Below are 14,865 nucleotides of genomic sequence, written 5' to 3'. Positions count from 1 at the left end.
CGTCCTGCCCAACTCCAATGTCGTCCAGCCGGTCACTCTCTCCGCGGGACCCAATTCCTAGCACTCACCCAGGGTTCATGTAGCTCTCCACGTTGGTGCCACTCTGTATTGTGCCATATCCTTCTGCCAAACCCCTTGGGCTCACCAGCCCCTGATTTCAGCGCTATCATGACTTCAGCGTGACCGTGAGTTGTCTGACTCCAAGGCACGCCCAGTACAGCGTGGGACCAGCTCCAGTGAGAGTGCATCTGGTTCCAGCCTTTCAGCCACGTTTTTCTTTCCTTTCTTTTTTTTTTTTTTCTTTTTCTTTTTCCTCAGTTTCTTCCTGGGTTGTGAGAATCCCTTTCTTTTCATCTGGTCTTCTCCATGGTGTTAAATCTAGCATCTGAGTTGTTTTTCTCAGAGAGGCTCTCTCTCCTTCTACCTATCAATCTACCATCTTACCAGGATCCAAAAGAACTAAACCTTTTAACAAACTACTTTATTTAAAAGTTTCTGATAGGGATCCTTCCCCTGCCCCTACAAAGGGCCTAGGGAGCTGAGCTATTTACCCCCTCTCTCTACCCTACTGTGGAGACTGGCTCCTGTCTGTTCCTTGTCCTCTCCTGATCACCCCTCAAGCCTACTGTTTGGAACTCCCACACCACCTCACCTCTCCTGCCTGACAGAGCTTTATGTAACAGATCACTGTGGCTTATCAGTCAGTTTAACCACACAGATACTTCAGAAAATGATCCCATGTAGCAGCCTCTAGTATCCCAGGAAAATTCAATGTGAGGCTCTCCCCAAAAATCTTATGTATGTTATAAACATATGGTCACTTTGTCTCTCTGTTCTTCAAAAAAAACAAATGAGAACCTCAAAAATAACTGTGAAGTAAGACATGTATCAGAAAAGTTAATGATTATTTTGGTAGTTTATATTTTATCTGCTGGAACTAATTTTTAAAATAATTATCTGATGCAAACTTTCTGATATGTTTTATTCATGGAGCTTATGTGTATTAATTACTCTGTACTCCATGGTCAGAATACAGGATGAATGCACAGATAAAATGTGTATGCAGTAATCAATTCAAGGCACAAACACAATGAGGAAGTAGATTTTATAGGATAAGTGGTATAATGCAAATATACCACTTACATGAAATTGTAAGAATTGAGTGAATGTTATCTGAGTAGAACTTGAAAAGTTACGCAGGTAGTTACTGATAGGAGGGAGAGCAGAAGAAATAGCATGACAAAGACGGACAGTGAGGTGGGAAGACAAAGACTACCCCCTAAGAGAACTGTGATTAAGTTTAGTCAGAAAATAGAATAAATAAAAAGGGAATTAGTTCCTGCTTTGCATGGTAAGCACAAGATTTCTGACAAATTTATAAAGGAAAGAAATGAAGCCAGAAGGATGAAATAGAGTATCAGAGAAAAAAAAAAAAAAAGTCATGCAGACAGAGAAAAACACCAAACAGATGACTACAAATACCTACATTTAGGAGGTCCCTCTCCTGCAACGCTGCTATTGTGAAGATTAACTACTATCACCATTTCCTATCTAAAATGATGTTGAATTTTGTAACTCATTTCTAAGCAATGAATGATCAAGTATGGAGTATGTTTAAGCTACCTAATTGAGACAAAAAGGTCATAAAGACTTGTACATAATGTACAAGATCTGGGAAATTCAGTTGGGTAGAATAAAAGACCAGAAAAACTTTATAAGTAGCTGTCTCCATTATGTTTGAGGAAGAAAGAACTTCAGTCATTTGTGAGAAAATGGATTTACCTTGAGACCATAATGTTATCTGAAATAAACCCACAAGCTTAAATATTTCATGGTTTATCTTATATGAGAAATACAAAGTATAAATTAAAAAGCAAAATAAAAGACAGATAACAGGAAACAAGGGGATACCTTTTTGTGCAAATGGATAGTGAACCAAGAGATGAAAGGAAAGTAGGGATTGGGGAGGGGAAGGAGATGGAAAAAGAATTAAAATGTGTTACATCTATGTACTAACTGCCCATCATGAATGTGATCATTATATACTACACATATATAGTGCATAATTTAAACACTTAAACATTAAAAAACCACTATACTATATTATCTTGTTGACCTCCAAGGACAGACAGCATTTTAAAATCATTTTTTAATCCCAGAAGTTTGGCATTGTTTGGTCACCTTACTGGTGCTGGGACAAAATATCTGACATTACAATTTAAAGGACAAAGGATCTTGTTTTTTTCTTTTGACTCATGGTCCACAGGTACATGGGCAACTGGACCCAAGGCAGAAACATCATGGTAGAAGAGCATGGTGGAAGACAGCTGCTCCAGTCATGTCAGAGGCGAAGCAGAGAGCAGGGGAAGAGCCCAAAAGTAAGAGGTGTAACACCCACAGTGGGACATTTTAGTCTTTGTCCGCAGGTCGGTACTGCCTCTTGGTACATGTGGCATCAAAGTAGGAGGCCACTTTTTTGTGCATTTCTGGAAAGCACATCTTTCTCATCCTTTACATGACCCAGGGGCCCCAAAGGGCTTATCCTGAGTTCTAGAAAGATACTTTGGTCACAGCAGTAACAGTTTAGTACCATGTCATTTACCCCAGTAGGAGACCAAACTGGGTATGTTCTTACATTGAAAAAGACAAACTGGATGGTGAAGAATGAAGTGGAAAGAGTCTGTCTACAAATATCCTGAGAAGATAATGAACATATAAAGAAACATCAAGACATCATCTCCAATAACCAGTGATGGGAGAAAACAGTGAATATAAGAAAATTAGAAAAATCCTTCCTTTTCTCATAAACTTTATTTCTCTTAAGGGAGAACCTTTTTGAAATTTTAATTTCAAAAGGTAATTTAGGCTTAATTATGAGGAAAGCTGTGGAGAAAAGATTAGCAATTTTATTATTAATTTGGAAACTGTCTACTAGAGCTTATTCCTTGTGATTACAGCCCCCTTGAAAGTACTGTGGAAATCCTTTTGTACTGTTTGACAGCAAAGCATTCCTCACTGGAAAGAAATCCTATCAATTTACTGAATGTGGATAAACATTTATTCACATATCTCACTGAACCAAGAAGTCATGCTGAAGAGACACCCTGTGTTTCTAAGGAATATTCAAAAGTCATTAGCTAGATGACAGATCTCATTGAGCGGCAGAAAATTCATGCTCAAGAAAAACCAGTGAATATAACATACTCTCATTGAATATTAGAATTTTATACTGAAGAGAGAGCTTTCAATGTGCTATGTGTTATAAAATTACCTCTTAAACTTTATCGCTTATTTTGCGTTTGAGAGATCATACAGAGAGAAGTTTTATAAATGTAAGAAATGCTGAAATATCTTCAGCTCAAAGTAAATCCTCATTCATCAAAATATTCATATTGGAGAGAAATCTTGGAATGTGGGAAAGCTTCCATTCAGTTGTCACACCTTATTCAGCAGAGAAATGGTAGTGGGGAAAACCCCTTTGCCTGTAATGTATGTGGGAAAATCTTCAGCCACAAATCCAGTCTTACTGAGCATGAGAATTTTCATAATAGAGAGAAACCTTTTGAATGTAATGAATGTGGGAAAGCCTTTAGCCAAAAGCAGTGTTATTAAACCCTGGAACACCCATACTGGAAAGAAGCTTTTTGAATGTAATGATTGTAGAAAATCCTTTAGCCAGAAGGAGAACCTCTTTAACCATCAGAAAATTCATACTGGAGAAAAATTTTTTGAGTGCACAGACGATGGGAAAGCTTTCATTCTGAAGTCAAACCTCATCAGACACCAGAGAACTCACAAGGGAGAGAAGCCCTTCATATGTAAACAGTGTGGGAAAATCTTTAGCTGCAAATCAAATCTTACTGAGCGTGAGAAAATTCATATTGGAGAGAAATCCTTTAAATGTAATGAATGTGGAACAGCTTTTGGCCAGAAGTATCTCATAAAACATCAAAACTTTCACACTGGAGAGAAACCCTATGAATATAATGAGTATGGAAAAATGTGTTCTCTTCTCAAAGAACATCACTCACTGTACATATGAGGGTTTATTCAGGTGTTAAACCTTATGAATGCAATCAATGTATGTGGAAAAGCCTTCTCTCAGAGTTCTTCTCTTACTGTGCACATGAGAAGCCATACAGGTGAGAAGCCCTACAGTTATAATGAATGTGGGAAAGCTTTCTCACAGTTCTCAACCCTTACCCTGCACTTGAGAATACACACAGGTAAGAAGTCTTATCAATGTAGTGAATGTGGAAAAGCTTTCAGCTAGAAGTCATATCACATTAGACACCAGAAAATTCATAGTCATTCAGACCTGTAAATAGCTTCAAAATGAGAAAGCATACACCACAAATTTTTATTTCACAGTGCATAAGAACTATTTTGAAGCAAAGCATCCTAAGTGAGGTGAACTTTAACAAATGCTAAAATTTTAGAGGACACCAACAGTTCATATTGAAGAAAAATATTGTATGATGAAAAGGCTGTGCTCAGTCCAAAAAAAAAAAAAAAACCAAACAAAACTATCAGAAGTAATACTGCAGATACATTTCCCTAAAATCAGGAAGGTATGTTACTATACAGCATAAATCTGGAGATCTTCATCAGTATAAGAAAAATAAATCTTATGGACTGGGGATTTAGCTCAGTGGCGTAAGTGCCTGCTTGGCAAGCACATGGTTGAGTTTAATCTTCAGTACCAAAAGAAAAAAGAAAAAGAAAAAAAAAAAAAAAAAGAAAAATAAATTTTAAGTATTACAAAGGAAAAAACAAAAACAAGCTAATAAGCCTTTGTGATAGTAATTCAGCACAGTGGAAGATACTTCAGAAAGACCTATACATTTATTCAAATATAGAATGTGAAAGGTGGTGTTAGGAGGTAAGGAAATAATTTAAAAATCTATTTGGAGATAATCTGTTCTTTGTGGGTAGACAGTGGACCATGGATTACACAGAAAAGTAAAACTCACAAGAATTAAAGATAGAATTACTAAAATCCAGTATACTAAAAATGGTTAGGAACTTGAGAGTAGGAAAACATTTCTTATAATAAACTCAAAAATACGTAAAAGTTTTACTTATGTGTACACTCAGGAAATATCAGGAATTTCTCTGTGGCTCAATTTGTAGTAGCCAGATATTGGAAACAATTCAAATACTTTATGATGCAGTACTACACATCTATAAAAATATAACAGATCAAAGCCACATGTTCATGGAAACACCTAAAAAATGTTGAGAGGGAAAGCTGGAGAACAATGCATATTGTACAATGACTTTTTGTAAATTTGAATTATAGAAGTTTCCTTGATGAAGTTCGACACTTTCTATTGCTAATGGATTCACATACATAAGTAAATGTCTTTGAAATGAATTGGAAGGATACAGACCAAACTCTTAGTGGTAGTCTGTGAAGAGTGGAGAAGGGATGGGAATGAGTGAGAGGGTGGGGATGGGGAGGAGCTTCATTGTTTTATATAAATATCCATTTCTCTGCAAGCAAATGTAAGAAGATACTCACTCAGTTTTCATTGTGGTATATGGATATCTTGTCTTATTTTTTGTACTTTTCTGTATTTTTAAAGTTTCACAAAATTAAAAAAATTAGGGTGTTGATAAGAATTCTGAACCTGTAGAAGTCATGTTATAATGAATTCCCAAATACTAAACTTTTCATAGAAGTTATTTCTAAAAATTTTATCAACAATGAGTAGATAGACTTACTCTATGTAATATAAAATTATCTATTTTATTAAAATTTAAAATGACAAAAAAAAAAAAGACAATGTAGTTAGTTCCCAAGGCCATACCATCCATGACCTACTTACACACACCCTAAAGTTTATTTTACTAATCTCCTAGGTGTCTCAAGCCCATATGGCAAAGATCAACTAACTACAGGCATACAACCTAATACTTAAGCTTCCTGTAACATCTGCCAACAAGAAATAATGCCACAAAATTAGAAACTCAGATTTATGTAGCATAGATATTCCCCAGAATCTGTTATGGTTATAATGTACAACATGGTCATGAAGGATGTTTCACAGTTTGTCCCTTAGAGATATATCATGCCAGAAAAATGACTGATCTTTACTATACTACTACTTTCTAAGATTAGGGCCACAAAATGTATAGTTATTTTAAAATATTTTAATAGACATTAAAACTAAAGTTATTTTATTTCTTTCTAAAATTAATGACCTAGAATGTACCCCATTCTTTGAACACACCAGTTAGTTGATGAGCTAGAATATGTCTCATTCTTTGAATATTTTTCTTAGTTGATACTTCATATAATGAGTGCCAAAAACTGTAATTCTGCTGACTTTCATAAGGAAAGAATGCCACTGCTTAACACATGAGGCAGAAACATGATTCTTATTACCTTTATGGTTTCAGTGGGCACTCCAGGTTCAGGAACCTTGTCCAAGTAAGTGGTCAGGTCTTGATCAACATGTTCAAATACCAGTGTCAGTTTGGTTTCTCTGTCTGTCCGAGACACTGTGCACACATCAAACAACCTAGAAGAAAAAAGAAGGAAATTAAGTAGGTGGAAATAATAAAGTAGTAGTCTATGTCTTACACATATTCCTTGGTTTTATCACATACTAGGGTAAGAAAAAGTGCCAGTGTCTATCATTCCTATAGTGATCTATGTAAAGATACCTAATGGGGTTTGATCCTTTATGTTAACATGAAAATTCAGGAGAGGACCACACATGAAATGCCTGGTTAACACTGAGAGCATCCAAAGCAGCCTGACAGGAGGACTAAACATTTAGCTGCAGAGTATCCTTGGTTAAGACCTTAGGTTGAACTTGTTGATAGAAATAGTTTTAAAAATTTGCAGTCCAGGCAAAATACACTGCTTCTTGGCTGAAGTTTGAGAATTATTTCAGATAAATTAAGCATTTTTTGGACTCTGCAATGAAGATTTTCCTGGAATTTGAGGTGTCACTGCCCCGCCTATGAAGTTCTAAGGCAACTTTGTCTTCCTAGTGAATCAAATTACTATTTCTCTGGAAAGGGAACCCATTCTTTTATTTATTTATTTATTTATATTAAGACAGGGCCTCGCTATGTACCCTAAAGTAGTCCTGAACTTGCAGCAATTCTCCTGACAAAGTCTCTTGAGTGCTGGGATTATAGGTGTGCATCACCATACCTGGCTTAAACATTCTTAGAACAGAAATTGAACTCAGGACCTTGTGCTTGCCAAGCAGGTGCTGTGCCACTGAGCCATATCCCTAGCCCTTAAACTAGTTTTAAAATTCCAACAATTAGGTTAAAACCAATACTGAAAATTTTTTAAGGTTTTAAAAAATCTCTTTTGACAGTTTATAACTGTATATACTTATGAGACATAGTGTGATATTTTTGCTATATTGTTGAACTATTGCACAGAATGGAGACTAAAAAACAATGCAGTGTATATTGCAAAATTGCTGAAAGAGTTTAAATGTTTTCACCACAAAAATGACAAGTATGTGACAGATTTATTAATTAGCTTTATTAAATTATTTTATAATATAAACAATAAAAATTTTAAATTTCTGTTTTTGAGGAAGAAAAAATCTGCATTGGTAAACTTGGTAAATTGATAAATGTTGTCCTTAAGTGATAAAAACAAATTAACAAATATTATAATTAAGTTCAGTTACTTGCCTAAGACCTTACAACTAATTCAAAATTTAAGTTTTAAAAACAAACAAAAACAGTCTTCAGTAGTCAAAAGAATTTTCAAGCCAAAGGACAAAATGTCCTTTAGTTTCAACCATAGTGCGCTATCTGGCAGAAGAGACACTCACCAAATGTTTGAAGAATTAAACCAGCCACAAACAAGCTGTAAGAAAAGCATTTTAAAAGAATGCAGTATAAATACTAAGAAAAAGCTAATAAAATGTTAGTCGTTATATTTTTCATTAAAATACTAAATAAATGCCCTGTTTAAAGAAACTAATTGTATGTATATATGCAGCCCAGTTACTATAAATACAGTTCACACTCACTTGCTTGGGTCCGGTTTGTATATTACTTTCATTAACCTTTTAGTGCCCTTACAGGCTCACCATACCACCGACATTTCTGGGCTATGGGCCCTACAACATTTGGTACTTCTCTGTGAATCTAAACTGATTTTAAAAAACTAAAGAGCACTTTAATTAGTTTAAACCTGGTAGGGCAAACAACAGACCATCAGTGACCATGTATGTGTCACAGCCAGAATAAAAATACTGCTCATCCATGGGCAATTTAGGGTGAATTCCACAACTACATTACAACCAACCAAAATCAACTGAATATTTTCCCTCATATTTGCTACTTTCAGATATTTTGTTTTATGCTTTCATATCTGTTTCTAAATCCTACTACTTATTGACATAGTATGGAAAAGTACTGATAGGTAAAAATTCGTAATTAATTTATTAAAGATATGGCCATAAATCATGTAAGCTCCATATACTATGAAAAGTAGGATTGCTATCAAGCATGGATTTAACATTTAGAAAGGATATCAGGATAATCCTTTGAGCTTGACAATTTGAGCTAACTACCATATATTGACAGACTTCATTGAGCTGTATTATTCCTATAAAATGTACATCCTTGGACAACTTCACTTTTTCTTCCTTTTGAAAAAGAAAAAGGAGTTTCAAAATTATCGAACTTCTTTGTATCTGTGACTTGTATATTTGAAATATAAGAGCAATGAACCCAAAATGACATATGCTAAATCGAATACAAACACAGAAATTGCCATATTATATACCTATGACAGTTGTGCTGCTCAAACATTACTTTAAAGAACGTTTCATTATAATTAATAGAAGAATATATTTCTGATCATAATTTTAGCAACTCCATTTCTTATGACATTTATAGTCTATAATGTATGTAAAGCATTTTGGCAATTTCTAAAACAAAAAATAAATACTGATGAGTACATAATGGGAGAATACAATGACCCGGAAACACTGCTGGACCAAAAGGTCACCTGCTCCCCAAACCGTTGTCTTAGAAGTTACCTAACAGCACTGGCAGCTTGCTGTTGCTTCATTTCACTGAAACTGTTTTCAAGCACTCTTAGCATGACACAATTCATGAATAACACTAACTCATCCAAGCTGTTTTCCTCAAAATTACATAACACCATTTACTTCGAAATACTAAGATTCACTGATGCCACCTACAGTAAACAGACTATTCATGTCACTTTCAAAGGCTGCCCAAAACATATGCCCCGGGTGATTAACTTATGTGATTAACCTTAGGGGAAAAAAAAATCACTCATTCTACTGGTAGTTTTTTAAAAGTAGGATGAATTGTAAAGAGATCTATGACAGTATATACAGCAGAATATCACTGTATGAATTTTAATGCATGTATTTTTAGGCTACAAAAAGAATGGTGAAGTTGCTGGTACAGGTTCAAGGAGATAATCTCTTTTAATTTTTAAGGTATTAGAAAAGTGGCATATAATACATTCACTCAGAAATCCCCAAGGGCACCAAGTAAAAGTCGCAAGTGTACCTGTAAGATACACTCCTTGCTTTGGCTCCAATGCCAACCATTCACGTCCTATAGATCCACTATCTAGTAGGAGACATTTGGGAAAAACTGTTCTTCAGTAAAGTATGAAATTTGGTTTGATTTAATTTTTTAGTAAATATTACTGTGGTAAAAATTAACAGTCATATTAGTTTTCATGGGTAGAAAATGCACTTCAAGACAACAGTTGTAAATATTAACCTTAGAAATTTCAGAATATTTATGATGCTCTTCTCTGTGAATCCCTCTAAAATTACCCCAAATCAAAATAGCCATGTTGATGGGAGATAAGACAGACAATTTCATAAAAAGCCACTGAGCTGAAGAAGAACTGAAACCCCTGGTAGTTGGCTGGAGGTTAGCAGTATATATGTATATAAATCAATGAGGAATGTGGCTAGGCTGCCTATAACCTGCATACTTGCAAAACAAAAAAGCCAAACAGGTCTGAACATTTGAACAGGAACATTGGAGAGTAACTTCCACTGTATGACTCCTGTGTTGATCAACATTTTTATGCCTTTCCAAAACTTCTTTTGTGTTTTTCTTTTGTTAGTTTATTCAGAAAGTTGACAAAAATACCATTTCAATGACCTCACTTCCACAAGAAAAATTTAATCTCCTGTTTGGAATATGAATAAAATAGCTCTCAGATTACTTTCAAAAAAATTGTCATTCAAATTTATCCACGAGAACATCATGCAATATGATGCAAGTGACTATTTCTTCAAAAAATAGGAGTAAAAAGACATTTTTGGCATTTACTAATGCTATGCATCCAGTTTAGCTGTGCAAATGCAATCCAAACCAGGCAGATAGGTCACGATCATTTCACAATGAAGTCAGCCAAACCTCTGACTGTCCCATAAAGTAAGTTCTCTTGCTGTCTCTATTGTCCTGACCCTCCAGCTGCAGGGCAGAGAACAGGCACAGCGGTCCAGCACAACACTCAACCTTCCAGCTATCCTAGTGATGTAATTATCTCATAACAAAATATCTCCCTGAATTAACTCTGCATCCAACCCATTGTAATTCTTAATGACTGCTTCCTGTTCATGTTCTCAATTTAACTTGCTATTCAGGATCTACTATATAGGCCTCCATCTAATGGATGGGATTACATCCAATAGGTTTGGGATTTACAAAGATTACAATTTACAAAGATCTCCCAACAAAATGATTTGTAAACACAAGTTCTGCCTTTTCATTGTGGTTACAATAAAAGGGAAATCTGTATTATTTGCTGTGATTACTTTGAACCATCACAGGAAGTTCTATGAGGATTTTTTTCCCTGTGAGGTTTATTTTTTTTAACATCCTCTTGAATATTCGAACATCAAATAATTCAAGAACTGAGACATGTCTGACATAGCAGCCTAAAGGCCACAACAAAATTTTATTTGAGCTAGCGCCAGTTCTTGGAATTGAGAAGAGTTCCTTACCTAGTCTGCTCCTCAGAAGCATATTCTGTGGGCACTGTTTGTATGTAGCAAGTTCACACATCTCACAAGCCCTGCGCTACAGTAGGATTCTGCCAGGGTGTTCTCTTTTGCTCATTTAATAGTGACTGTATGTGTACTTATTCTGCACCAACACTGAATGATATCACTCTAGAAGTATTCGCCACAATAAGGAGCATGTTGTTAAAAGGAAATTGCTATTTTAGCAGCATCCAAAATATATACAAGTTCCTACCATGTGCAGCCACTAAGTTTTAAAGGTTCCAACAGATGTTAAGACAAGTGTCCTTTAACAGCTTTACTATCCAGCTGTGTCACAGATTTACATTTAAAAATACATGTAACCATATACAGCTATATATTAATATCAAATATATTTTTTAAAACCATGTGCAATTTTATGTGTAACATCAAAGTAAATTCATTCTACATTCTATCACAATAGACTACAGTTGCTTTCTCCCTTTCCAGCACCTGTTTTATTTCTTCTGAAAGTCATATCTTTATTTTCTCTAGAGGAATCTTGCTTGCCACACACACAGGTAGTAGTGGTTTGGGGCACAGAGACCTAAAGATGGTATGTGACCAATCCTGGACAAAAAGAATGACAATGATTGATTTGGGGATGAACAGGACCATGAGAACCACTCCTAGGACTTCTGCTAGAACTTCTGGGAGAGCAAAGCTCTCTTTATACCAGGATTACCAAACTGGCAAGGCATACGCCTGCAGCTGCTGGGGGCTCTTTGCCATCACTTTAGTGAACTTATCATGGAATGCAGCTAACACAGAGGAGAGAGACAGTAGACAAGAAATTCCAGATGACATTAAGAACCTAAACTCTTTGCCTGGTGTCATTCTTCGATTTTAGTCATATGTGTCAGTGAAGCCATATTGCCACTTACCAGTTTGAGTTGGGTGTTTATTAGTGAGGACAGCAACTGTCCTAAGGCATTTATAAATATTTCAAAATGATTAAATGACCTCAAAATATCAATAGCTGACCTCAAATATGTCCTGTATATTTGATAAAATGAGTAAAGCTCAAGTGCTCTGACTTTCTGGAAGACTATCATGTTAAATGGTCCCTCCATTTCCATGTGCACAGGGTAAAAGTGACTGACAGCAGCAGACCAGATGGAGTCTTCTCTTTTAAACAGCTACCTGGCTTCCTCCCAGAATTCCTATTTGAGATTCCTGGTCTAACCAGACATTTTACGGATGAAAAACAGAGAAAGAAGATAGACAAGCTCTCTATAAACAGGAATACGGAACCTAGAACAAGAAAGAACCTGAAGGGTAAGAGGAAGTAAGGAGGAGAAAAATTTAAAAATAATATAGAGTTCATTTAATTTAGAGGGGAATCCATTGCTCTAAGGCATGTTCTCTGGCCACCCTCAATTAACCCTTTTCCTACTAGCTACCGCAAATTGCATAGGAATGGCAAAGAAACAATACCTCACAGCAGGGAAACTTCTTTTGTTCACAACCTGACAAGGAACAGCAAAGCTAACATATTGTATTTACTAAATCATTTTATTCCCATAGTCCAAAGAACATAAGAACATTTTATAGTTTACCTTCTTCCGGTTCATCTTTAGAGTTGCTATTCATTTGGTTTCGGCTTTTATTTACATGTACCTGGCAACTGTGACACTGTGAGTTAATATCTCCTGGATCTCTTAACTAAAAAAAAAATGTTTTACAGAAGAAATGGGAATCCCCTAAACTGGGCAAGTTTACAAGATGTGACTCACACTACAGTAAATATTGAAGGCAAAGCAAACAGTAAAATTTGTGTGTATGGAAACATCTTCTACTACACAATCAGTAACAAAACTGGTGTGCTTCTACCATAACCAGTCCTCAAATAACCTACGCAGGATGGTGTAATGACTACATGGGATGCCTACACACTGCTCTGCTCGTATTGAAGATGCAGTCTAGAAATGGAATTCAAGTAAAAGAATTCAGACTTTTTCAATAGTTCTACAACAAGCTTTTGAGACATCCTCCTATCATCAAGTACAATTCTTCAAACTGCTAATGCATTCTATCTGAAAAAAGGGCAGAGAGAAGAATGAAATTGTAGCCTCACTCTGTTAATGCTAATGACACGGCTACTATGGGAAAAAGGGAAAATACTACTTTAGAATTGCTACAAAGAAAAGGACAAACGTATTTGTTGTCGTATAGGGAAGAGAACGTTAACAGGGGCACAATATCTGATAAATGAACTCAGAATCACTATGCGACTTTCTTAGACAAGAGAAAGAAAAAGAAGGCAACCAAATAAAGATGAGTGATACTTTTGTTAAAGAGTCCAGTTGCAACACAAAAGTTTTAGAAACTCAAAGAGAATATAAAGCCACTCTACCAAAGGAAGAAACCTGCCAACTGAGAAAATTCCGGACTTTGGTCTAGATTAGCTACAGCTAGATTAGCTACAGCTCAGGACTAGGATCCACCTATTTCTTCCTTGAGATGATGAACTTGTGGAAGTTAACTCTGGCCAACCACTTGACATCAGTATGTTGATCAAAGTAAGGGCCCAGAAATGCTAAGAGACCCTAATATCTGTGGCCCTGGTGAGAGTGAGTGGAACTAAGTCTTAAACCCTACAGGCAGGTCAGAGATTACAGATTAATCAACTAAGCATGGCTTTAAACTACAGGCATCTGTTTGTACTTTTGTTTATTCTTTTAGCTTTCCATGGCATCCAATGCAATGTCTGCAATGCATTCTTACTGAATGAAATTTTTCAAAATTGTAACTTAGGGCGCACTGAGAGTTGCATGCTGCACTACAGCCTCCATACATTGCTCTGAGCCTAGTAGGACCCCATCCAGCATCTACCATTACTGGAGGACCCCCAGGAAGGTCCCTCCTGGTCTAGTTAGGCCCTGCCCAGTGACCCCCAAGTGGCAAGGAACTGCCTGTGCTCTGCCTCCTGAGCCGAAAGTGTACACTGAGAGTTCCATCCTGTGGGGGATATCAAACATCTCTCGGAGCCTGACAGGGCCCCGCCCCGTGACACCCAAGTGGCCCTGAGCCCCCTGCACTCCACCTTGAGAGCCAAAAACATGCACAGATCTCTCAATCCAGCCTTGCAGCTGCTGCAGTCACTCAGAGCCTGGTAGCTGGGAATCACCTGGTAAGGCCAGTCTCAGGACCTCCTCTAAACTGGGGAAACTCTCTGCAGTAGGGACAGATATTCTCAACCCAAGAAACAATTGAGATCTTGCCTTCAGCTTCCGTAAGGAAATATAGGAAAAACGACAAAATGAAAGAGCAAAATACAATCTCAAACCTCCAGCCCATCCCAAGCAAGCCCAGAAAACATGGACATAAAAGAAAATGTAAGCCATACACCTGAAAATCCTGAAATGACAGCGACTGAAGTAAAGAAACAATTCTCAGAAGCTATAAAAGAACTCAGATCAGACCTTCCAGGTAAAACAAGAAATGAAATACGTAATGAAAGAAATGCTGAATACATCTAAAGAAGACATAGTTAAAAAATCAAAGGAACAATTCAAAAAGATGGAAACCTTGAATGAACAATATAAGAAAAAAAAAAACAGAATACATGAAACAGATTCAAAGAGATATCCAGGAAATCAAAAATTTAATTGAAAGTTGGTAAAACCACCTCAATAAAAGTGAAGACAGATTTTTCAGACCCTGAAAACAAGAGTAGCAGCTAGTGAACCAGAAAGGAAAGATCTTTTAAAAATAACAAGGATCAGGAAATAACAAGAATCAGGAAATAACAATTCAACAGCTGCAAGATGATGCAAAGAAAATAACATAAGATTGATAGGTATAAACGAAAAGGTGACAACACAAA

General features: G+C 36.3%; 1 protein-coding gene across 2 annotated transcripts in view; it reads right to left on the bottom strand.

The window, feature by feature from the left end:
* The window catches only part of Cdk6 (cyclin dependent kinase 6), a 235,538-nt gene that overhangs the window by 157,279 nt on the left and 63,394 nt on the right, over nt 1-14,865 (bottom strand). For both annotated transcript variants that reach the window (XM_003475102.5, XM_063242755.1), the window contains exon 2: nt 6,392-6,527. In XM_003475102.5, the coding sequence (XP_003475150.1) occupies nt 6,392-6,527 (136 nt within the window). The remainder of the gene's footprint in view (nt 1-6,391; nt 6,528-14,865) is intronic.

The sequence above is a fragment of the Cavia porcellus genome, unplaced genomic scaffold (genome assembly GCF_034190915.1).
Source record: "Cavia porcellus strain 051 isolate PalLab524CR breed Dunkin Hartley unplaced genomic scaffold, mCavPor4.1 scaffold_2, whole genome shotgun sequence".
Lineage (NCBI taxonomy): Eukaryota > Metazoa > Chordata > Mammalia > Rodentia > Caviidae > Cavia > Cavia porcellus.
The sequence above is the reverse complement of the archived record's forward strand: the minus strand, read 5'-3'. Positions and strand labels throughout refer to the sequence as shown.